Source organism: Corvus moneduloides, chromosome 21 (genome assembly GCF_009650955.1).
Source record: "Corvus moneduloides isolate bCorMon1 chromosome 21, bCorMon1.pri, whole genome shotgun sequence".
NCBI classification, from domain to species: domain Eukaryota; kingdom Metazoa; phylum Chordata; class Aves; order Passeriformes; family Corvidae; genus Corvus; species Corvus moneduloides.
Genome location: NC_045496.1, coordinates 10562143 through 10586795, shown reverse-complemented (window position 1 = coordinate 10586795; position 24653 = coordinate 10562143). Strand labels below are relative to the sequence as shown.

Sequence of the window (24653 nt, the reverse complement as noted above, 5' to 3'; positions counted from 1 at the left end):
CACTGGTGAGGGTTTTACAGCAGTTAGAAACCTTTAACCACAAGGTTCTTCCTTCTCCAGATTCCAGGAGAAATTTCTCAGTGAGCCCAAACACCACTGGACACAGTTGTCCCTTCAAGCCATGGTGACAAACCCTTGCGGTATAAAGATGTAAAGCTACCAACCTGCAGTGTTTATCCCCTCAGTTTATCACCATCCAGCCCGGGGCTCCTCGCTGTCAGCAGCACTGCTCACGCCAAGACTGCCAGCCCTGCAGGGCCAGACACTTCAGCCATGGGAAATGAAATGTGCTGGGCCTTCGGGCTCACCAAGCAGCCAGTGACAAGGCCCTGGCACAGTGGCAGGTCCAGAGGTGCAGCCCACCCCTGCTTTGGGTGGACCTTCAATCACATGGCCTGGAAAAGCAAGATGGCAGAAGTCCCACCAGTCATCCAGGTAATGCATCCTGCCAAAACATGGCTGTTCTCAAGAGTTTCTTTAAGAGACTGGAACGACATGGAGACATGTCCTCCTGCTGTCCCACCAGGCCATACTCAGGTGTCACAGCAGGATGTCCCAAAGAGGGACAGCACCAGGGAGGGCAGGAGACAACCACAGCTGTGAATGAATGGACCTGAGAGAGGAACTGAATTTCACCCTGCTGTGAAATGATCCAGCTGCCAGTTGTCTGTGCCCATGACTGGAGCCATCCAGTAGCCACCTTCCTCAGCAGGTTTGGGTGTTTTTTCCTTCTCTAACTGCTGGTTCTCTGTCAGAACCTCCTCCAAGCTGTGGAGAGCAGAGCATCACTGACCTCCCGGGTGAGTCAGGCTGTGAGCTGACCCTACGGCTCTCCACAACAGCCCCCAACAACTCCACAGAGATCTTCCTGACTACTGTAAGGGTTCAGTGTGCTGAACTGATCGTGTCTGAACACCCCAAGCATCATTTTGCATTGTCCCTTCCTGAAGGAAGGATTTCAGCTATGTGAAAAGAAGAAAAATACAAGATACTCAAATGTGTGCAGAGGTGACAGGCATGTGACATTTGCATTTCAAATAGAGGGAATGGGTTTCTAATATTTTAAGGCTATGAAATGTAGAACTTCTACAGGTTTTTAATGCACATCACCAAAAGATAGAATTAATATTATTTTCACTCAGCCTCACTAAAACATTCCTCACCAAAGGCAGCACCAGGCCCAGCTACAGCTACTGTGCAGGTGTGGCTCCCCAGGATCATCACCACGTTCTTACCATGCAGCACTTGAGGGACACATGGAATGAAAAGGTCATTCCTGCACCATCACTGACCCCTTTGGCAGCAGTCCCCAGTCCTGGAGCCTTTAACTGGAGCGGCCAAGCTGAAGCCCAGCACAAGTGGGAGCAGAAATGCTGAGCAGCCCCTGGGTGACACTCCCCGTGCACTTGCTGCTCTAGGTCAGACAGAGGTAGCCAGCACTGGCCATTGTTTTAACAGAAGAAACAGCAGTGTTTTGGCAGGGTTACAAAGCAAGCCCATTCTTTACATCTGCAAAAGCGAGCCCGTCCATCCCTGCTGAGGGAGCTGACAGAGGAAACACATTTTCCAGCAGTCTTGGGTACAACATTGAATCGGGACTAGTTTTACCACGTGTTCTACACTTCCCCCATTAATTGTTACGACAACATTTGCTGCCATATTCATTCCAATCATTTACAGAACAGAAGCCCAAGAGACAAAACAGGGCCCTGCTCCATGAGACAGAGGGAGCAGGCAGGATGTCACATTGCTTCCTGTGTGACACACAGCCAGGGCTTATCTGCGATGGCTGATGGCACAGATAACCCATCCTGTGCTGGCAGCTCAGGCCCAGCTCCGTGCAGGAGAGGGAGGAGAGTGGCCCAGCCCATGGATCAGTACTGCCCATCCTCCTCCTCCTCCTCCTGCCTAGCACAGACACAGCAGCACTGGCTGTTTCTGGAGCCCTGCTTGTGTGCCCACCGTGCTCCCCCACTGCAGGGGCAGCCAAAACTCTCTGTCACCCCTCCATCACCACTCCATCACCCCTCTGCCACCCCTCTCTGTCACCCCTCCATCACCACTCCATCACCCCTCTGCCACCCCTCTCTGTCACCCCTCCATCACCACTCCATCACCCCTCTGCCACCCCTCTCTGTCACCCCTCCATCACCACTCCATCACCCCTCTGCCACCCCTCTCTGTCACCCCTCCATCACCACTCCATCACCCCTCTGCCACCCCTCTCTGTCACCCCTCCATCACCACTCCATCACCCCTCTGCCACCCCTCTCTGCCACGTGCTCTGCAAGGAGGGGCAGAGCTCAGAGCAGTGTGGGAGCCCCAAGGTCTGTGACCCAGCCCCGAAGCAGCAGAGACAGGCTGGCAGGCACAGCTCAGCAGTTTCAGGATCCGGCCTCCATCCTAATTAAGCCCAATTAGGTTTGCAAAGAATGAGGATGTTTTAGGAAGGACGTACAAAAGAACTGCTGAGGTCTCTGTTGGCCATGGAGGCCTGGAGCACCCTCCTCAAGGCAGAAATTGCCACTGCCGACGTGGGCTGTCAGTTTTCCACAGTGCTGGCGGATGATCCCGCTCCCCGTGCTGCCCACGGCTCCCCTCATACACAACCCCGGGAAGTGCAGCTGGGAGGGCTGGGATTCTCCTCCAGAGCATCAGCAGCACATCAGCCAAGCTTGTGCTGTCTGCAGAGACAGCTGAGCAAAATCAGCTCCAAAACGCCAAAGCTTTAAATGAAGGTAAATATGATTCAGAACAGGGAGGGGTTTGACAAATCAGCATCTTCCCATGCTGAGGGGTATGAAACATGCAGCTGTTCCAGCACCACAATTTACGGGGAAAGCATTTCTCCTGGAAGTAAGAGAACACTTAGTATACACTCCTAGCCTGATTGATTACCCCTATTTATATTGTAAACGAAGACAGCATGTACTAAACCCATAGAGTTAACCAGTTCCAGACCCCAGATCCTGGGTGAGGGGTCAGTTTTCCATCGTCTGCTGCACGGTCTCGTGCATTTATTAGAGAGCACAGAGTTTCCTGCAGCATGGTTTTGTGCATGTGTGTGCTTATTTTTGTGGCATTTCAACAACCATCAGGAGGAATGCTGCTATTTTATGGGATGTCAGGGAATCGGAGAATCCACAAGGTTTTTTAAAGGTTTGTTTAAAACAGCCAAGAAGCCAGCGTGCCACTATAAATATATATATGTGTAAGAACTGCAATCTGTTCTGGGACAATAAAACCACAGGACTGAAGGCAGTATCCCATATCTGAATATATCCATTTATCCTGCAGTAAGACGAACCCCTGTTCTGTGGATCCGACCTGCAGGGAGTTCCGTCAGTCTCCTCTCACAGCCAACCTGCCCAGCTGAACAACTCTCATTTGCTCTCTAAGTTACAGATTCAGTTTCAACATCTGACAGCAGATATAAACAGAGGTCCAGGACACGCTCTCTGGTGTGTCTGCTCAGGAGTCAGTGCTGCTCCTGCACCACTTGTGCAACTCCACCGGGCCAGGAGACCCCAGATCTCCACCATGAGGCACCGAGCCAAACTCACTGGCTTGTTTATCCCTAAGAAAAAGCTAATTTTCTAACCAACTTGCTTCTTTTTCTCTCTTTAAACACTGCTAAGGTGAAAGATGTTGAAGTTGCCCGTTGGTTTATATTGCAGTTTGGGAAGGGATAAGTTTTGGCGTGTTGCTGTAACAAATACAAGAGTGAAATTGGAAGAGATGGTGACTTGAGCTAACACAATTAAAATTTATTCTTAACAGCAATCCACAGATATCCCGTGCCAAACACAATCCAGAGTCATCAACTAGCATGGACATGAATTAACCTAATAGCTCCTGAAAAAAAAAAGAAGTCCTATGAAAAAATCCTCCTATTAAAGTAATTAAGCGTTAACAGAATCACAGAGCCATAATTAAACATGGTTTATAATTAAAACAGCATGTGTCCTAGACAGAGAACACAGCAACAAAGAGACTAGAACCATGACAGTCAATGCCAAAACACATGCCAAGTACCAAAAATCAGAAAAACAGGCGAGTTTCTAGCAAAGCTGCAGATGCAGAACCTCTGATCCCCTGACTGAGCCCTCAGCACTGTGACAGATGTGAGTGCACTCAGAACTCCTCACGGCTTTGCCAGGTGCTGCCAAAGTTCAAGCAGAACTCTTGGGAACCAAGAAGACGCTGAGAGCAAGGCCCAGAACACCGAGGCAGCGCAGGGAGCGGCGAGCGAGCGGCAGCCGGGGCTCGAGCCAGCCTCGTCCTACCTGGCAGCGGCTGAAGATGTCACTCAGGGACACCTGCACGTTGAAGTGCTTCAGCACCTGCAGCGCCTGTTCCTTCGCCTTCTCGGAGCAGTTCACGGAGAAACACCTTCCCTCTCCCACCTGGGAGCGCAGCTGCAAACAGAGACGCCAGTGAGGCCGGGCACTGGGCCTTTGCTGATACCCTTGGCTCGGTTGGAATTCCGAATAGTGCCTGGAGTCAGCGTGTGCTTACGGTCTGAATTCTGCTCTGAGCACCACGACTGGTAACCCAACAGCCACTGAGCTCTGACTCCTCAGCACTGCAGTGTTTCATGTGTATGAAACATGATTTAGGCTGGGGAAAGGGAGGCTCAGCGGGCACCTTCTCACTCTCTTAAAACTCCCTGACAGGAGGGTGCAGCCAGGGGGGGTTGGCCTCTTCTCCCAGTTAACACGTGACAGAACAGGAGGAAATGGCCTCAAGATGCACTCAGGGAGGTTTAGATTGGATTTCAGGGAACATTTCTTCACATAAAGGTGGTCAGGCATTGCAGTGAGTTGTCCAGGGAGGTGTTGGAGTCAGGAAACTGAATTCAATCCCTCCTTTCTGATGAAACCTGGCCAGATCCCACAGAGCGTGCCAAAGCACGATGATGGAAACAATGTCCAGTGACCACTTCAGGCCCTCTGATTTACACAAACACTTCACCTGGAGTTCCCTGATGGCCAAGAAATGTGAAGGCATTGATGTGGGCAGTCCCTCAATGTTTGTTCCACACTCTGCAGAGAAGTCTGTATCTGGGAATGAGCACTGGGAAGTCCCAGACATACCTTCATGCTTAGGACTCATAGGAGTGGGATCAGCTACACACCAGTAAAGGAGCCTGGCAGAGCCATCCCGTCCTTGTGGAGGGCATCCAAAGGCAAGGGAACCAAGGGAACCAGACATTTCCCAGGGGTATTGTACCCTGGAAGCAGTTATTTTCCTTTTGCAATTCCTACACGGTACTTTGAAGTTAGAGCTCTGCCAAACAAGAGGATGCTGGATGCCGAATTCCCTATTCCAGCAGCTGTAGGCTCAAGGAGCCTGCAGGGTGGCTGCACCTGCCTCACAGTGTCTTATTGTGGGGGCAGTTTTATTCCATACACAGCTTTCACACAGAAAATCAGAAATCCCTATTCTGCAAATATTCTGACTGGCTGCTTGAGTAGCTGGGAGCTTTTATACTGAGTTTGTGACAAAGAACTCCGGCACCCTGGCTCACGTGAACAGAACTCTGGCTCATCCAGAACAGTTTCACTCTTCCATATGGAATTTTTGGGCAGTAAAAAATTGCAAAGGACCTGCAGCATGGCATTACAGCATCACAGCCACTGACTGGGCAGGTTCAGCACTGCATTTTGAAGCGTGTCTGTGAACAGCTTTGAACAGCTGGTGCTGAGGGCAAGGCTGGGTTTTGCTTTGGCTTCTCTGTTTATCTGAAGAAACACAAAACCTCTCCAGCTTCCACCAGACCCATGCTTGGGGCCTTCCAATCTCTCCCTTCCAAGCCTGAAGAAATGTCCCTGGGGGTTGAAACTCTCTCAGTGTGGAGCCAGCCAGCAAGTAAGAATCTCTGGGATAAAAAGCACAGGAATTGAGCTGCCTTTCACCTGCCAGTGAGGCCAGACAGAAATACATTGCTCTGGATTGCTTGGCTTGACTTCCACCCCCGCCCCCAATGGAGAGCAGTCACTCTCCCCACTGATGCAGGACTGAGAATAAGTATAAAAAACCATTTCATCCCGAGCCTTGGTGGTTGAGAACAGCGAACTTCTGAAGACCCTTAATGTAGCTTTGAGTGCACAAAACATGAAAAAGCCAAGCCAGCTGGTGCAGTCACATCTGACTTTTCCTCTTGTCTCCCCTGCACACCCCAGACCATGCAATGATCAGTGCCAGAAACACACCAGCAGCTCGGAACACTCACAGTCTGATATGGGAGTCCAGAGGTTAAAATGACTCTTCCTTCCTGTCGGGCAATCTGGAAAAAACAGTAAAAATCCAAATGAGCAGGGGCTGAAGTTACACTGGGTTCAAGCTTTACTTGCAGTCACAGAAGAGAGAAGGTGAACTGGAGATACTGAGTGTTTCTTTCAGTGCCAGTCCACACCTGGCCAGGAGCTCCTGACAGCAACAGCAGCTCAAGGCATGGCTCACCCCTCGTCCCTCCCTGCCAACCCCTGCCTCATCTCCCGTGTGCTGGAACAAGCTGCTGGTGCATCTACACCCCATATGGCCCAGGGAGCCATTCCACCTTGAAATAATCCTACCCCAAACCATTCTTTTATTTTTTTCCCTTAACCCAGACTTTCTATTTTCCCAGTCTGGGTCACAAAGAAGGAAACAGTTCTGCTGCACAGGGGAAAAAGGAAAAAAAAAACCTAAGCAGGTAATGCCAGAAAAAAATGTACCATGAAATGTGTCTGCAAACTTCACACCATTAACAGAAAATGCTCCTCAGGGAAGGAGGGTGTTATTGTCCCAGCAATCCAACACATAGGAATTGTGCACCTTTCTGAGCTGCAGGGAACAAACATCTCCCTTAGAGTTTATCACCTCCTGACTTGCAATCCTGAGCTTTTTCAGAGGTCTGGTCCTGCAAGTGGAAGGGCTGTGCTGTTACCAGGGAGCTCATCACCTGCCGTGCTGACCCCCACACGGGCTCGGGGACACTGCAACGGGGGCAGTGCCAAATCTGGAGCTGCAGGGGTGGAAGTGTGACTGACCTTCCTTCACAGGACTGAGTGACACCCCTCCCTCCCACCCCTCACCCTCCTGCAGGAGGGAAAGAGCCTCACGGCTGCAGCAATAGGAGATTCCAAAGGATTCCCATGTGAACCAGGACTCAGCTCTGATCCTGCTGACAAGAGATCAGTGCTTTGAAGTAGGCATGAGGTTATTTCTCTCCTCTGGCTTGGATTCTGTTGGAAGCCCTCGTGTTTTTCACTGACTCCAGATGTGTGTCATGGAGGTCTCTCATCTGGTTCAGAGTTCAGCAGCTCTCTCTGGATCCCTCCCTACCCTTGGCAGGAAGACACACTTGGGATCAGAGTCCTGCTGCACTTCCCAGACAGATGACACCAGCAAGCACAGCCAGGGAACACCAGAAAAACCAACCAAGACTTTTAAGCTCTGTCATGGGTAGTCATTCTCTTAAGACTCACTGGACCTATGTAAACAAGGGGGAGAAGGCTCTGAAGGCCCCGTGCAGGCAGCTAAACAACCTGTTTTTTCCTTTTCCCCCCTTCCTGAGCTTTCAGGTATCTGCTCCCCTCCTTTTGTTCTGAAGTCACTCTTTGGCTGACAGTTCTGCACTGAGAAAACGATTGGCAGCAACTTCTAAAGCGTCTTTCTACAGGCAAAATTACTGGATTTCTTTCAAAATCAACCCTCTCTCTCAAGAAAGGAAAAAAACCTCTAAGAACAGGAGCCTTGAAGAGGCAGCAGAGACACCCTGTGCAGTCCTGCTACTGAGCAGCCACCACAGCACCCTCATGGCATGTTAGTGAGGGAAGTCTGGTAAGGCAATAGCCAAAGGTCACCACAGGGATTTGCCGACAAGGGAAAAGGGATCTGAAATTCCTCCTGGCCCATGTCTGCTTCAGGGTAAGTTTGAGGATTTCACAGCTGGAACACTCCATTCTGACTTTCTGCATCCAGGGTTAATTAGTTCAAGCTTGATAAATCCCCTTATCTAAATGGCTCTGCAGAGACAGGCAAAGAACATCAAATAAAAAGGAGAAAAGCAATAACTCTTCCAACATGTTTTTCTGCCTCTGGAACAACGACTGGGAGAAGCATGCAGAGCCAGAAAAGCCATGTGACAGCACACATCTGACTGAGACCACAGAGGGTATGTGCTGGAGAAAAGGGCACAATTCCTTCTTCTCCTCCAAAAGCAACAAGGGAAGGCAGCACTGGGAGCATGGGGGGATGTGTGGTCAGGGATGCAAACGAGAGGAAAAGAACACCCAGGGCAGCATTTTGGCGTGGGTGTCAGGGACCTGTGCTCCAGCCCAAGTGCTGCAGAGAGGGCTTTGGCCTCAGTTTCACAATCTATTACAAAGATAATATCAACTTCCTCTGGAAAAGGCTCAGACCTTGTGGATAGAAAGCACTCCCTGATCTGCTGGTATTACTGCTCAGCCCGTAACGTGCCTGCCTGTTCAGCCAACTTCCATCCTGCAGAAATGAATGAACCCACAGGAATTACTGTCAGAGAGACCTGGAAGGGCAGCGACTGAGGAGAGAGGGCAGAGAGAGCCCTTTTGTTTCCAAGCCAGCACCAGCAGCAGGATGATTTGTGACAACCTAAAGCGTCCTGAACCAAGGCCAAAGGAGGTTCCAGAAAACAGCAGCACAAGGCTGTGAATTTGTAAGTTAAACTTTGCCAAGTCTGTGCAAGACACATGTTGGGCAATGCCACATGTCCTTGAAGAGCCAAATTGCAGTCCAGGAAAAGCCGTGTCCCCCTTGCAGTGATCCTGAGCCTGGGCCAGCAAGGCCCCCTTCAGATCAAAAGGGAGTGGACAGAAGGTGTCTGCCCCAGGATATGTGCTGGGAAAGCACCCAGACAAGGATCTGCTGGAGAAGGGGATCACAAAACCCAATCCAAACCCAGAGCCTCTCCCTGTAATCCCATCTTTTAAAACAGACAGTAAACCAAGAGCTTAACAGCTCTGAGCACCCTCAGTCCAGCCCTGCCAGTATTGCAACCCTAAACTCCTCTTCAGCATTCCTGAAAAGTATAAATTGCATGGAGTTATCACAGAGTTTTGTAACATGGCCTTAAGTGTCACACCAAACCATCCATCCAGCTTTGTTTCTCAGTGCAGACCCATTTGTATCAAGGTCTCCAATGAAAGACCTTCTCCTCCTGCTGACCAAACATCAAAAGCCAAGTCTTGATCTTAAAACCAACACAGTTCTTCATCTGCCCTCTGTGAATTTAGCTCCCCACCAGACTAAAAAGACCAGCAAACCTGGAGAATGTCATCTACATCAAAAATATGGAAAAAGCCAGTCAAAGCTGAGACAAGATCCAAGATTAGATTCCCCCATTAGGTGAAGATCTGCTCACTGCAGGATTAAAATCCCCTTTGTGTCACCTGGCTCCGTATCAGTCTAGGGCAATTTAGATCTGGGTGCACAATGCTCTATCTGGCTCCTGAGATCCATCCAGCCTGGCCCTCCTCTCCAGCTCGCTGGCTCACCTGCAGGTTTGGAAGGTAGGTGTAACCTTGCCAGGGAATCTTCCACGGCATGGGAGCCTCAGGAAGCCAGTTTTACCTGCCTTCTGGTGATTAGCACACTTCAAAAGATACCAGGTTTGCCTTAGCATCAGATTATTCTTAGAGATGAGGATGATTTTGAAGACCAAGAGCAAAGTCCATTATAAAAATAAAGTAAACCAGCCCAGAACTCAACTGAAGGATTCCACTGAGTCTTTTATTAGAAATCTAAGAGACTACCAACATTCTCTTAAAAACTTTTGCTCTGCCCCTGAGGTACAACACTGCAGGATCTACTGCAGTCACTCAGGCTGGTGGGTGATCCTGTAGGGTTGGTATGGGAAGGATCCCACTGCTCTGCCTCATGCTGCAAAATTGCAGAGAAAAGAGGAACATCCTCCTTTCCATCTCCTTCCAATTATCTGGAAAACTCAAAAGATAGGTTTAGGATTCTCTGCAAAGAGAAGTTTGGTTTAGAAGGGATCTTTTAAAGGTCATCTTGTTCCAACTCCCCTGCGGTGAGCAGCGACATCTTCAACTGGGTCAGGCTGCTCAGAGCCTCCATCCAGCCTGCCCTGGAACGTTTCCAGGGATGGGCATGAAAGACCTGGGTAGCAACACAACAGGCACAGGGCACAATTTTAAGTAAAGAATCTTGTATTAATTGGGAATAACATGTTGCTTATGGGAATAAGTGCAAAGGGTGGATCACTGCCAACTCCACCACTAGATCATGTCTGCCAGAGGGGATCCAGTGGATCGTGGTGCCAGAGGCCCTGCTCTCACACCTCTGCAGATCTGGCACGATAAACTCACCATGACATGTCCAAGATAAAACATTTAGTCAATAACAACAGCACAACATGAAGCAGAACACAGGACAAGGGTTTCACATCCATGGGAATGGGGGTTGCCAAACCAATTCCTGCCACATGTGCTAGCCTAAACAAAAAAATGAATAAAATCCATAACTGCCCAAGCACAGCCAGGGAAGTTCTCAGGCTTTTAAGCTTGATCCCAAATAACAGAGGGTGAAGGACCAGACCCATGTGGCCACCAATGCTTGAAGCCACCGTAATGAAAAGAAGGAATGAGAACAGTAAGGAGCAAATGCCAGGTGCTGCAGGAGTTCCTGGCACAAGGAGATGTGTAATATAACCGATAAATCATTTGAGTGACAAGACTTTAGTGAAGAACAAACACTAAGGCTGTATACTCTTAGGTGTTCCTGGTGGCACCAGTTTGAGACTGTGCTGGGACAACGCCCAAACTGTCTGTCTTGTACTCAGTGACCAGGATCCAAACCCTCTGCTGGCCTTTGCAATAACATTCCCAAGTCTTTGGGCGTAGGGTGGTCAACATTCAACTTTGATTCAATCAGGACCAGCCAGATACAAAACAGGGTGGGAGGAGTCTATTTTTATCTTTGATTATCCAAGCCCAGATCAAAGGCTCTGCAATACAGTAACACTCCAAGGGCTTTTGATAGTGAAAGGATGTTTGTCCGGTCACCATAGAGAAAGCAATGTCAAACATCCTGTCTGTGGCACGATAAGGGATCGAGATGAGGAGTGCAGACGGGGCTCTGGGGGGAGGCACTGAGAACCAGTTTGTTTAAATGACTTGTGCAAGTTTGGCAGGGAGGAGATATTAATTATTTCTGCAGAAGTTAGAGCCTGCCCCGGATTCAGGCCGAGCAGACATCTGAAGAGGAAACATCCTGCACACCAGGCTGGGTGATCCGTGCACACTTGATAGCACACACTGTGTGGGCTGGATATCTCTGTCAGCTCCCTCGAAGACAGGGAGGCCCTGCTGGGAGAGCTGGACAAATCAGAGAGCTGGGCAATCACCAACCAGATGAAGCTCAACGAGGAAAAGTGCCAGATTCTGCACCTGGGATAGGGCAACGCTGGATGTACATACAGACACTGGGCCATTAGAGAGAGTCCAAAGGAGGGCAATGAGGATGGTGAAGGGCCTTGAGGGGAAGCTGTATGAGAAATGGTTGAGGACACTTGGTCTGTTCAGCCTGGAGAAAAGGAGACTGAGGGGAGATCTCATTGCAGTTACAACTTCCTTGTGAGGGGAAAAGGAGGGGCGGACATTGATCTCTGCTCTCTGTGACAGGGAGAGGACCTGAGGGAATGCCCTGAAGTTGTGTCAGGGCAGGCTCAGGTTGGAGATCAGGGAAAGGCTCTTCCCTCAGCAGGTGCTGGGCACTGCCCAGACTCCCCAGGGAATGGGCACGGCCCCGAGGCTGCCAGAGCTCCAGGAGCGTTTGGACAGCGCTGCCAGGGATGCACAGCCAAACCATTCTGTGATTCTGCGATCTTTACACTCCACTTGTGCTCTTCTCATGACTTGAACTGCCCCAGCTGCCAGTGACACAATCAGCCACACGTAAGGGTGAGATCACAGCAGCCACTGCTCCCCTCCTCTCTCCTGGAAGTGGAGACCCAAGGCCACACACCACTGCAGGGACCAGATGATTCCAGCTGCCAGAGCTCGGGCTGACCCAAAGAGCTGGGACTCAGCACAGGGATGGGAGGAGGCACCCACAGGGCAGCTTCTGCAGCCTGAGCACCAGTGCAGCTCCCCAGCAAGCAGCATCACGTCCCTATGGAGATGGGAGCTGTGCACTCACCTCAGCAGCTTTCCTGTGGTCATCCTCATTGTCCAGCAGCCGGACATCCACGCCCAGGCAGCGCAGGTAGCGCCCCAGGCCCTGCAGCATGTTGTCACACACCACGCTAAACTCCTGGGGGGAGATTGGGGCAGGGGGACATGAGGGCTCCATTCTGGGTCCTTGGCACTCCTAGAGAAAGGCAAGAGATCCATAAGGAGCAGAAGGCTGATTCCCAGTACATTTGTGTTTTTCCTCCCTGCGTTCACCCACCACAGCACATCCAGCTGCCTTCTTCCCCCTGTGTCACCATTTCCCTGTGCTCTGCAGCACCTCCAGATCCTCCTTTCATCCTGTCCACATTGCCACCACCACCTGGGCAGGGGGCAGAACATGATGGGGCTAATTCTGAATTCACCATTCTCTCCCTGACCAGCTGGTCACCTGACCCAGGGAGCTGCAGCCTTTGGCTGGAGAAGTGCCAGCCTGGTCTCCAGTGCTCTGCACAGACATTCATCTTCAAGAAGTCACAGAAACATCATCAAGGCTGCTGTTTCCTTACTGAATTAGTCTGCAATTAATAAACATGTGCCAAAGCTAGGATTCAGGAAAGGGATCTGACAGACAGAGGTAGAAACAGGTAGACAAAGCAACCACATCAGCTCTGTTATCTTTGGAAGGTTAAAAATAGGCAGTGCCTGAATTCTGTTTTATTTCCAATGTCTGCTGCTGGGGGAGTTCCTGCACTCGGAGGACTTTGGCGCTGGGAGGCTCCCAGAAGTACAATAGCTAAATTCATGGAGAAGGGAAGTTATTAAGGAACTTCCAACGTCCAGCTTTTGACTCCAGGAGCTTGGATCAGCTGGGATGACTGACGGACAGGGCCAGCAGCTATGCAGGGAGCCAGCATTGCAGACCAGCTCTGCAGGAGCTGGCCCCAAGCTGGGAATGCTGTGGCACACCAGGCAGCTCCACCTGGGCTCTCCACGGGAACCAGCTCAGGTCCAGGAGCTCCACTGGTGCGATGCTGCAGCTGCCAGCAGCTGGTCCCTGCACCCAGAGCTCTGCAGCGCTGGGCAGACTGGGCTGGCACCAGCTCCTGCAGGATCCTGAGGGATGCAGCTGTGACACCAGAGTGCTGTGACCACGGATGGAGCTGCCCCCTGAAGCTGAGGCAGTTGGAGACACCACCCCTGGCTGCTGCTGCTGCTGTTCAGACAGATGTGCAGGAGCTGCAGCTGGCTCCCAGCCAGTGTTTATCCAGTGGCCAGTACTGTCATATGGAGCTTTTTTTCTCACGTTTCATGCCAGCAGAGAGCAAAAAAAGCTTATAGAGGAGAATAGAGTCATTAGCCCCACTTCAGAGAGTGGACCAGGAAACACTGGGAAGGAGAGCTTGGGGAAGAGTCCTGCAGGATGCAGAGCCAGGAGAAGTCTGCTTTTTTGGGTGTCCCAGTCCAGGTTTTACCAAGTGCCTCTTGGCTGATGAATCTGACTGTACAGAACACAAAGATGACCCGTGGGTTTCCAAGGTGATTGAAGCCTGAAGCGCTCACTTTCCCCACCTCTGCAGCAGCCACCCAGCTCTGCTGTAACACACAACGTGCCCACGAACACAGTGCTCAGGGAGCAGTGCCCTGTTCTCCTGCCTGCTGAGGGCCAAGGGATGCTGCACATTGACACATGAGGTGGACACAGCCAGTGCATCTCAGCCCAGCCATGCAAGGGCCACTGACTTCAGGAGCTCAGCATGCACCTGGGGCCCCTCAGGACGCACAGTTACACACACTGAGGCTTCTCAGGCAGTAACAAAACGGGATTTCTGCCAAGGTTTCCAAAGGTGCACAAACCACAGAATGGTTCCATTTTAAACGCAAAACCTTATTACTGAGAGGGACCAGTCACATTCCAAGATACTTAAGCAGAGTTGCACAGCTCTGGTGGAGTTTTAAGGCTCTGCCACAACACAAACTCCGGGGAGAGGCCTCTCATGGAATGCGGTGGTGGGCAGGGAGGCAGAGACAAGCCTTCAGCAGAAAGGCATTTTTGATGGATCATTTGCTTTTAACTTTGCAGACTTCTACTCCAGACACAATAAAGGAGGTATTCCCAGTGTGAAAGCAAGGTGTGGAAGCTCAGTAAAAAGCAAAAGTCAGGAAGTCAGAGTTTTGAAACCCTGGCCACAGAATCCAAACCCACAGCACTGAGGAAACGTGGAAGGAGCATTTCCACCAGCAAGGCTCACTGGGCTCAGCACACCCATCTGCACCCACATTGTACAAAGACAAGTGAACCTCAAGGTGCAGGGAAAGCTGAACCCAGGCAGGCCAAGGAGAGAGCATAGCGTCCCGGGAGGGAGGGGTGAGGAGGATGTTTGCTGCAAGAGCCCTGAGAAACCGTGCACAGCGAATGGTGTGACAGAGCTGCAGCGTGTGACTCGCAGGGGTCTTGAGCAACAAGCAGCTCTTTGAAGATGTTTACAAACCTGTCCAGAAGGTGATGGTGCTTCTTGTTTATTCAGCTGCTTCTTTGCCCTGGGTTTTTTGCTCTGTTTTTCCACCAGACTTTCTGTCAGGTCTGAACCCAGACCGAAGCTCTCGGGGTCCTTGCAGAGCCTCTCATAGATCTCCAGCAAGCAGTAGGCATCTGAGGCTGCAGGGAGGAGAATGTGGGCCCCAGCTCAGATGAGCCTCATTCAAAAGTAAACCAGAGGCTTTCCTGAGGCAAGAAGAGCCCCCACCTTTGTAAAAGCCATTGTGAACAACTGTGAAGCTGCAGCTCCCTCAGGTCATACCCTCAGCTCCAGTGACTGACTCACTGAGCACCCCAGATGAACCCATGGTCACAGGGGGTCAAGGCAGGAGCTCCTAAAGTGACAGGCTCTGCCATCTCCACTCTAACCCAACAACCCAGTGCAAACTGCAGGGTGGCTCTTCCAACCACCACCAGGTAGCTCCAGCCAGCCCCTGTTCCTCACCATTGTCCTGAGCCTGCCCACAGCTCCTTATCACACCTTTTGATGGGAAGGGAGCTTCCCCAGGAGATGCAGTATCTCAGCAGGCACTGCCCGAGCTGTTTGCAATCACCTGCCCACACTCAGGGCCGTGTGCTGCTGCTCCCTGCAACGGGAACGGGAGAACTCTCCCAGCCAGTCTGACAAGTCCCAGTGATTAACTTTTGTGGGAACTGTGTCAGCTTCAAGGATAGTTGAATTTAACAAAGGGCTGGTTTGCATCAGCAGGCTGTCCTTTGATGCGCCAGGAAAAGATTTAGACCCAGACTTCTGACTCTGGGGTAATCAGCAATAAACTCTATGGGTCCCTCCACAGCCCTGAGCCTGTGCTGCAGTTTCTGACACCACATCTGCCCATTTCAAACCCGGCTCTAACAAGCACTTCACTGTGACAAATGAACACAGCATTTGTTTCCCAGGAAGGCTGTGAAATGAGGCAGAAGGAAGTGGACTTTCCTCCTTTCAGTTACTGAGAGGAGGATCACTGAGGTGATGTTTCATCAGACAAAATCTGCAAAGCACAGGAATTCCTTCCTAAGGGAAATAATGAATCACTGGACAGTTTAAACTTCAACCATTAAAGTCGTGTCCGCAAAAGGACAAACAAAACATGTGCTGACTCTTCTGAACAGGAACTAATCTGCCAAGCCATTTTCTTCCTCTGCTACTTAACGACCTTCCTGGGGACAGAGCAGCCAAACACAGCCTGCCCTGGGCACCTGCAGCCCCAGCCAGGGCCCAGACCTGCATAGAGGATCTGCTCCTCCCGCAGCGGCCGCTTCTCCCAGTTGGACAGCTGCTCTGTTTTGTCCAGAGGCTTTCCCAGCACGTGTTGCACCAGGAGGCTGAGTCCCTTCTCTGGCTGCTTGACCCCTCTCTCCTCGTGGCTGTGCTCTGGGGACAGTCCATCGACCTTCCGGCCATCCTTCTTCCACTGCAGCTGATGGAAACAAAAAGATAGAAACCACCTGGTTATAAAGCAGCTCCTAAACCTCCTCCTGTTGCAGCTGGTGGGGCCAGGCACAGCCCTATCACATCCATCTCGTGCCTGGCACATTGAACCCCAGCCCTCAGACAAGGGCTGGGATGGCAGGAGATAAACACGGCGTCGGGTTATTTGTTTAACAAACACTTGCTGGAGAGAAATCTGTTTCCTAGCCAAGGAAGGGCAAAAAGGGCATTCTTGTCCAGCACTGCACCAGAGCAGCAGGGCTGGGATGAGGCTCCTTAGGGGTCTGCAGGGTGCTCACCACGCTGGAGGCTGCTGGGCATCCACTCAGTAAAGGACCAGCAGTGGCAGTTCAGCACCTTTCTCCTCCTAGCCCTGGTGGGAAAAGGCATTCCTGTGACACCCTGGGCAGCAGCCCTTCCTGCAGCTGCCATTTCTCAGGTTAACCGAGGCAATGGCTGCTGGCAGCTATGTCAGCCCCTGCAGCATTTCCCAGGTTAAGCTATCAATCCCAAAGATCTCCTTCACCCCAGCCCACAGCCTCAAACACGCTCTGTACATTTCACCCATTAAAATGGTTGTGCTTAACATTTCTGCAGACTGCTGAAAGCTCCCGTGTGCAAGCCCAGGGACAGCTGTGCTTCAGCTGACCAGACATTCCTGTGCTGAACCCACCAGCAGCCCTCCTAGGAACACCAGAGCTCTGTACAAATCATTAACTCCATCATACCTGCTTCAATAATGCATGTCTTGGAGTAGCAGAATTTCTACAAGAACTTACTCTTCCTAAGTATAACTTGTGCTCAGGAACCTTGTCCTGGCTGAATGGAGCTGGGTCTCCAAGAGCTTTTCACAGCTTTTATGAAGGCTATGAAAAAGCTGTCAGTACCATAAGCTTTAACGGTTTAGTTGATGAAAACAAAATACTTCTGTCTTCCTTGACAGAATCCCAACACCTCAAACCCTCTGCAGGAAATGGTCTGTTTACTCATGCAGCCATCTCCCTGCCAATCCAGGATGCACACAGGCAGTGCTGTGGATTCAGGACAGTTATCCCCCAGCACATGCAGGAGACACCATTTCCCACATCTCATGTGTTTATCCTTACTTGTTTGTCCACTGCAAGAAGATCCACCACACCTTGCATTTGCTTCTCCGTGTCTTTCAGAGCAGAACACGTGGCTGCCAGGCTGCTGAGGTCTCCAGACATCCCATAACCTGGAGACAAAAAAAAAGAAGCCCAAATCACACAGGTGGAAAACTCAAATCACGGTTAATGCACTGCAGCTTCTTCTAGTTCAGAGTCAAAATGCTGACAAAATATCTATAAACACTGGTGGGAAGATTGTTCAAACAGAGAACAAGACTGGCTCCTGTCTCTTCTGTTCCCAAGAAACACTCCTGCAGATCAAGGGAGAAGAAAGGTGGATGAAAAATGCTGAGTTTAAGGTCAACTTACTTAAAATCTGGGAAAGATATTTATGAATTTGCCCCTGAAATCCAGGTTTAGCAGCTCCTGATAAAAGCCTCCAAAAACCACGCATGGTCATTCAGAGATCTCTGATGTCCAGCACAGCAGCTCTGGGACAAGGACAGCACACCCAGAGAGCTCTGCCCACCAGAATTACCTGAGCCACTGAAGGTTGGGTGTCAGCTGGGGCTTAGTATGGAGCTGGGACAACCCCAAGTCTGAGAGGGCAAGTTAAATCAGGAATCTTGGATCTGACCTGAAATGGGGAGATAAAATGGCATGGACCTGTGTCGGGGGGGGTCAGGCTGGAGAGCAGGGAAAGGTTCTTCCCCCAGAGGGTGCTGGGCACTGCCCAGGCTCCCCAGGGAATGGGCACGGCCCCGAGGCTGCCAGAGCTGCAGGAGCGTTTGGACAGCGCTGCCAGGGATGCCCAGGGTGGGGCTGTTGGGGGGTCTGTGCAGGGCCAGGGGTTGGACTGGATGATCCCTGTGGTTCCGTTCCAGCTCAGGATTTTCTGTGGTTCCTGATCCTGTATTTCTATCATTCCCAGTTACACTGGTCACTGCTTCCCGGCCTGGCAGTGCCTGAACACCTAGGGCTACAAAAGCTGGTTCCACGGCAAGTGGATTTAGAGAATGACAACACCAAGAGGATCTAGGAATGACAAAGATGACAAAATAGGCTCTGTGCAGCCCCGAGGTGGGGAGGAGAGAGGAGTGTTACCCAGTTTAGTGATGGCTGCGTCTGAATAGAGCATCTGGATGAAACGGGGAAGCTTCTCCTTCTCCCCCTCTGCCTCAGCTTGCTCGAGGAGCCGTGGCAGGTCCAGCAGGAACACCTCATCCTTCAGTGCAAGCTGCAGGAGGGCGACACGAGGCTTCCCCACCATGCCAAAGGACGGCTTCCACTCCATGTCCACGCCAACGACCTGCCCAGGCTGCAACACAGACACGTTCTGCACCCAGAGCCTGGCTGTGCCTCAGAGGAGTCTGGAGAGCCTGTCCAGGACATGAGCATTTCCTGCCCAACACCTGCAGCTCTTTGTGCCAACTGCCACAGACACAGGAACTCTCACAGCACCTGTGTCGCTCACGGGAGCCTTCCCTGGCACGATTCCTAACACCTTCCTCAAACCCGACCAGCCTAAAGGAGCAGCTGTTCTTGGCTTGGGGAAGGAGACACGGCATGCCAGTGGCCACATCCAGCCCTGTGTACCAGCCTGACATGGAGCTCCAGCTCCCTGACCCTGCCAGGCCAACCCCTGTAACGCTCACCTGCAGCACCTTCTCCCAGCACTGCAGCGTCTCCTCCCATGTCTGCAGAAAGTGAATCTTTTCCCGCGCAATAGGAAGCTGGTAATAGTCCTTCTTCTTACTGTCCTCATAATTATCTGCTTTTGTGACCTCTTCTGCCCTGCACAGAATCAGATGCAACAATTTTAAGCCATGCAATGGGAGGAAATCCTGGACTGGAGCAAGAGGGGTAAGTTTTACTCCCCTTATTTCACCCTGACCCTCTCTTTCCCCATGACACCCAGCTCCTTCCCAGAGAAAAGAAACTAATCAAAACGATCCAGCTCCCTTGGACAGATCACACATTTCTGGATAGTCTCTTTCCCACAGAGACTTGAAATGGTTCATTATTTGGGAAACTATTTACCAACCTTATGTTTGGGAGGCTGTGTGCCCAATTTTGCAGCAGAGCAGCTCTCCCTGCACAAACACTCCATCCCGTGGGTTTGTGTGCACGGGGAAGTCAATATTTGTATAAAATATTTAATGAAGGTGTGCAGCCTCAGGTCTCCAGGAATATTCTCACCTGCAAAGCTCAGGAGCCCCGTGTGGTGTGACCAGAGACAGATGATGTCATTTATATGCTGGTGCCACCTTGTTGTGTGCAGTGTGAACTCCCTCTGGGAACTTGTGGCTTTGTTACTCAACAGCCAAGGCAGCCAGACTGTTTTATGGGGTTCCACGGCTCTGCTGACTTTAGAGCAGCTACCACAGCAGGTATCATGACTGCATGAGTAAACTGCAGGACAAAGGGGTGTATTCATCTGTCCCAGCTCCTCATGCAGGGCAGAGCACACCCTCACCTGCCTTCCCTCCACAGCACAGGATTCCCACAGCACAGAGATGCAGTGATGGGTTTTATCTCTGGATGCACAGTCTGTGGCTCAGCCATGCTCCTGTAACCACTCCTTTGTGTTTTGAGGGCTTATCCCTCATGGAAAAACCTCCTGGCTCCCAACTGGCGGCTGCTGTGGCTTCAGGAGGGAGGAGGAAGAGGAGGGCAGCTCCAGCAGTGCTTTGGAGTGAGGCAGGAGCATGTTCAAGACAGGCAAGAGTTTCCTGTGCTCCAAAAAAGCCAAGGACTCTCTGGAAAAGTGTTTTGAGGGCGATTACATCTGTGTTGTATTTCCTGAGGTGACACAGCGCTTGAACAAGTGCAGATCTGCAGGAGGAGAAAGAGCAGATCCACAAAACCAGGATCCCTGAACATGAAGTGTTCAAGGCCATCTGTGAGACCTTCCCAAAATCATCAGCATTAAAAAAATAACAATTAGGGAAACTTTGAAAGACCTGTAAACTTTGAAAGCCTCAGTAAAATGGATTAATATTTGCACTATGGATCTGGCAGAGGAAGTGTAAGAACCCCCTGCAGCATGAAGCAATCTCACAGAGCTTCTGTGTATTCAGGATGAGTTTAAAATGCCCCTTTCACAGACACTTCCAGGCTTATGACAAACAAATGCAGCGTGTGCAGGGCCACAGCAGGATCCGAGCACATGGAGGAGGCCTTTGCAAACATCTGTCCCCAAGGACGCATCATGGCAGACATTTTAAGCAAGTATACCATCTTTGTATGACAAGCAATCTGCATGGAAAGGCACCAAAGAGGGGATTTACCTGTCCTGGATGTGCAGCTTTTGGAGCTCCTCAGCCACGGCCCGAGGCAGCATCTCGGGGGGCACCCGGCAGCGCCGTGCCCACCGTGCCGCCCCGCGCGCGCCGCAGTGCCGGAGCAGCGACTGCACCAGGTGCCCTTGCAGCCAGCGGTTCTCCCCGACTGTGCTCTGCAGGGGCGGGGGGGGAAGGCAGACTGTCAGTGCACCCTCATTGTAAAAACCTTATTCCTTATATCTAGTCTGAATCGCCCCTATTTTAGTTCAAAACCATCAGCTCTTGCTCTGTTGCAACAGGTCTTGCTAAAAACTCTGTCCTCATCTTTTTTATTGGCCCCCTTTAAGTGCTGACAGGTCTCCTTGGAGCCTTCTCTGGGCTGAGCACCCCCAGCTCTCCCCGCCTGTCTCCAGAGCAGAGAACTCCAGACCCTGGAGCATCTTCTTGGGATGGCTTTCTTAGGACAGACATTCCCTGTCTCTCCAGGGCAGACAGTGGCATGGGGTCTCCTCCATCCTTGGACTCATTTGCACGGATTGTTGGGATCGCCAGACATCCATAGGTGACAGGAAGGGCACCTCAGCAAAGCTCTCCTGAGTGGTGCTCAGAGGCAGGAAAAGGCTGACACCCCCCTCCAGCCCCTGCCCTCAGTGCTGTGAGATGGGGGCTCCAGGACCCCCCCAGCATCAGGCACAGCTGCGGGTGGAGCCCGGGCTGTGGGTGCCACCCTGCACTGGAATTCAGCTGTATGAAATGTGCTGTGCCAGTCCCACAGCCAGCTGGGGTGAACCAGGACTGCCTGAAGGAGTTCTTCCCTTTGTGTCTGTTCAAGGCGCCTGTGGAGGTGAGAGCTGGATCACTGCTTTGGGACAAACACACTCTCAGGTGTCATTGTGTCACTCCCCGTGTTGGCACCTGCAAACAGGGAGGGCACTTTAGGACATTCCCTGCTCCCAGCTGTTCCCTGGAGGAAGGGAACTCGTGCCTTGGCCCACTGCAGAGCCTGGGGGCACCGGCACAAACTCACACTGCCTGTGGTTTAAACCCAAACGCCAGCTGTGGCTGGAGCATGGCACAGTGCCCACCCTGGCACTTGCAAGGGGCAGTGACAGTCCCCACAGTGACAGCTGGATGCACCAGAGCTCTTCTGCCTCATCCACCTCTGAGAGGTGCAGGTGTGAGAGGAAATACAAGCACAGTGACACCAAGGGTCACACCAGCTCCATGGGGTGGGAGTTCCCCTCCTCCTCCCCAGCCAGCTCCCATGTGCTGCAAACACCCTGGAGCCCCCACAGCCACGTAGCAACTCCTCCTCTCTGACCGACCCCTGGATCTGCCCTTGAAGTTAATATTGTCAAGAAAACTGCTAACACAAGCTGAAACCCTACACGGTGGCCCAGGACCTGCAGCTCTAGGACTGGCACCACAAACGAGAATTTCAGAGGAGTGAAATGCTCAGGTCTGCACTGAAGTCCATCCCCACCCTGCCCAGAGCTCTGTGCTGCCCACCAGCACTGCTCAGGGGCCTGAGCCTGCTCCAGGGATGGCAGCACTTTGCTCCCTCTCCCCAGCATGTAGGAACAGCTCCCAGCTGGGTGGGAGGCTGTGGCCATGGGGCCTCATTCCTCACATTCCTTCAGTAACTAAAAGGTGAGAATTTGTCTTCAAAGCAGGCCCAGAGATCAGGAAACGAATCTGTTGATGGCCTCAAGGTAAAAAGGAAGCCAAACAGAAAGCCAAGGAGAAAAAACAGAATGACCCCTGCCCAGAGGTGCAGGAGGGGGCAGAGGCTCAGAACAGCTCAGAGGGATCTGGCACCCCAGGTAGCAGCAGCCTGCTCACAAAAACTGCTGCCTCAGCTCTCTGTCTGCACCCCTGGGACTCTGCCAAATGCCAAACCACAGCTCTTCTCATGGATGTGTGGAGGAACAGTTTTACTGCTGTTCCCAAGGGGCTGGGGGTGCAGCAGGAGCCAGGTCAGCAGGGCAGGGGTCCAGCAGCTCCCCAGGGCTCAGGTACAGGAGGGAAGCGAGGCAAGGGGCAGGGCAGGAAAAGGACAGAACACGGCCTCCTGTTCTTGCTTCTTGCCCTCTACATCTGCCCTGGCCATGCCAGTCGTGACCTTTGTGCCTCTGTCCCCTCTCTGCCTTCTGTGACTGAGCTCAGCCAAGCACTGAACACGTGAAGTGGGGCTGAGTTAAACTCTCCTGCACATCTGCCAAGCCACTTCTCAGAGTCCTTCCCAAAAAGAACATATTTTCTTACAACATTGCAGAGCAATTCCCTCTTCTTGCTCCCCCTGTGTCCATCCTATTGTCTTCCTGCCTTTTTTCTAGAACACAAACTCTTTGGGGTTGGAGCTCTCTTCAGTTCACCCCGAGTCAATTCTTAATAAATCTCATTGTGGCAGCTTTATTTCTGGAAATAATGAGGTGCAGATTTTTTTAATATTATTCTAATGATAACAGATTTCTTCTTTCAACCACAAAAAACAACTCTGTAAAGAAGGTTAATCTCTCCAGAGATATCCCATCCTGCATTCTGAAACAGAAAATAGCTTTGTTTGTCTTTTTACTGAAAAAAAGAAAAAACCCAACATTGCTCTAAAGGGGAAAGGCTTCCACCGCAACAGCTCTGCAAGAGGCAAGAATGTGGAAACTTTGGCCCCAGAAGATGTGGGCACAGATGCAGAGAGCAATGTTTCACCAGGGATGACATTTCATGTGCTTTGCTGTCAGTAAATGAACACTTCTCAGGAGGAACCTGGCACGGTTGTTCTGATCAGCATCAGCGGCACCTCCGAGCAGGAAAGGATCCTATAGACCATGAGGCTTGTTTACATCCCTCTTGGAATTCTAGACATATCATACATTCTTTAATCCATAGGAGCACACAGAAACCCCTGACACCAACAATAACCCATGATTAAAGCTTTCCACAGCGACGGCTGCAGATTCCCTACCCGTAAATCCTGTTCTCACCGCCAAGGCTTCACAGAGCTCACACCAACCACGCAGGGCAAGCTCAGCAATGTCCTGACCGTAACCCACCAACAATTTCCCCATTGGTACCAATAATTTTGAAACCAAATATCCAATATCTCCTTTGGAAGTCACCCTATCCAACCCCAGATCAGTTTTATCTGTATGTGTTAAGCTGCATTTCAGTCCCGTCCAATTCTGCCCTTTGCCTCAACATCTTTTCCCAAAGAGGGATGTTATTCACACCACTGACACTGGCTATTTGCAGAGTCAGATTTTAATTTAACTTTTGAATGTCTTGGCCAATTTCCCCTGTTTTCAAGTGCTTCCAGAATCAACAAAAACCCCTCCTGCTAGTGTAGAGAAAATGTCACGGAGAATATTTTAAAGTCAGCAATTTTAAAAGGGGAAAAAGAAACCCAGAATTGAAAAGGACAAATGCCTGTCAGCAGTGGGGGGCACTGACAGCACTGCTGAATTCCCTGTGGTGTGGCAGGCACAGACACCTAAGCTTAAACATTCCCTGAACATCCCATGAACATCCCACTGTGGTACTGTCACTGCTACTTCATTGTATTTGTGCTTGAGGTTTCTGCTTCAAAGTTTCCATCATTTGTGCTGCATGGGGAAATGCTGCAGGGTGACCATCAGATGTCATTGAAGGGAACTCCTGGAATCATAGAATGGTTTGGGTTGGGGGGACCTTACAGCCCATCCAGTTCCAACCCCCCTGCCACGGGCAGCGCCACCTCCCACTGTCCCAGGCTGCTCCAAGCCCCAATGTCCAGCCTGGCCTTGGGCACTGCCAGGGATCCAGGGGCAGCCACAGCTGCTCTGGGCACCCTGTGCCAGGGCCTGCCCACCCTCCCAGGGAACAATTCTTTCCCAATATCCCATCTAACCCTGCCCTCCTTCAGCTTAAGGCCCATTCCCCCTTGTCCTGTCAATGTCTGCCAATGTAAAGTGCCTCTCCCTCTTTCCTATAAATCCCTTCGAGTCTCAGTAGGCCACAATAAGATCTCCCTGGATGGAGCCTTCTCTTCTTCGGGCTGAACATCCCCAGCTCTCCCAGCCTCTGGAGCAGAGGGGCTCCAGACCATCTCTGGACTCTCCAACAGGTCAGTGCCTTTGTGGTGCTGAGGACCCCACAGCTGGACACAGTGCTCCAGGT

At 51.3% G+C, this 24653-nt stretch overlaps 1 protein-coding gene across 13 annotated transcripts in view; it reads right to left on the bottom strand.

Annotated features, from left to right (window-relative positions):
* Positions 1-24653, bottom strand: part of EXD3 (exonuclease 3'-5' domain containing 3) — a 213873-nt gene that overhangs the window by 97409 nt on the left and 91811 nt on the right. For 11 of the 13 annotated variants that reach the window (XR_004244042.1, XM_032130580.1, XM_032130570.1 and 8 more), the window contains 9 exons: positions 20508-20674; positions 18873-19011; positions 18322-18535; positions 17236-17345; positions 15923-16118; positions 14651-14817; positions 12187-12357; positions 6236-6289; positions 4287-4418 (listed from right to left, as the gene is read on the bottom strand). Coding sequence is in view for 12 of the 13 variants with exons in the window: in XM_032130580.1 (XP_031986471.1) it covers positions 4287-4418; positions 6236-6289; positions 12187-12357; positions 14651-14817; positions 15923-16118; positions 17236-17345; positions 18322-18535; positions 18873-19011; positions 20508-20674 (1350 nt within the window). In the remaining variant the exon portion in view is untranslated. Of the gene's footprint in view, positions 1-3742; positions 3856-4286; positions 4419-6235; positions 6290-12186; positions 12358-14650; positions 14818-15922; positions 16119-17235; positions 17346-18321; positions 18536-18872; positions 19012-20507; positions 20675-24653 lie in introns of those variants that run through there. The other 2 variants (XM_032130582.1, XM_032130579.1) reach the window with 2 other exon arrangements.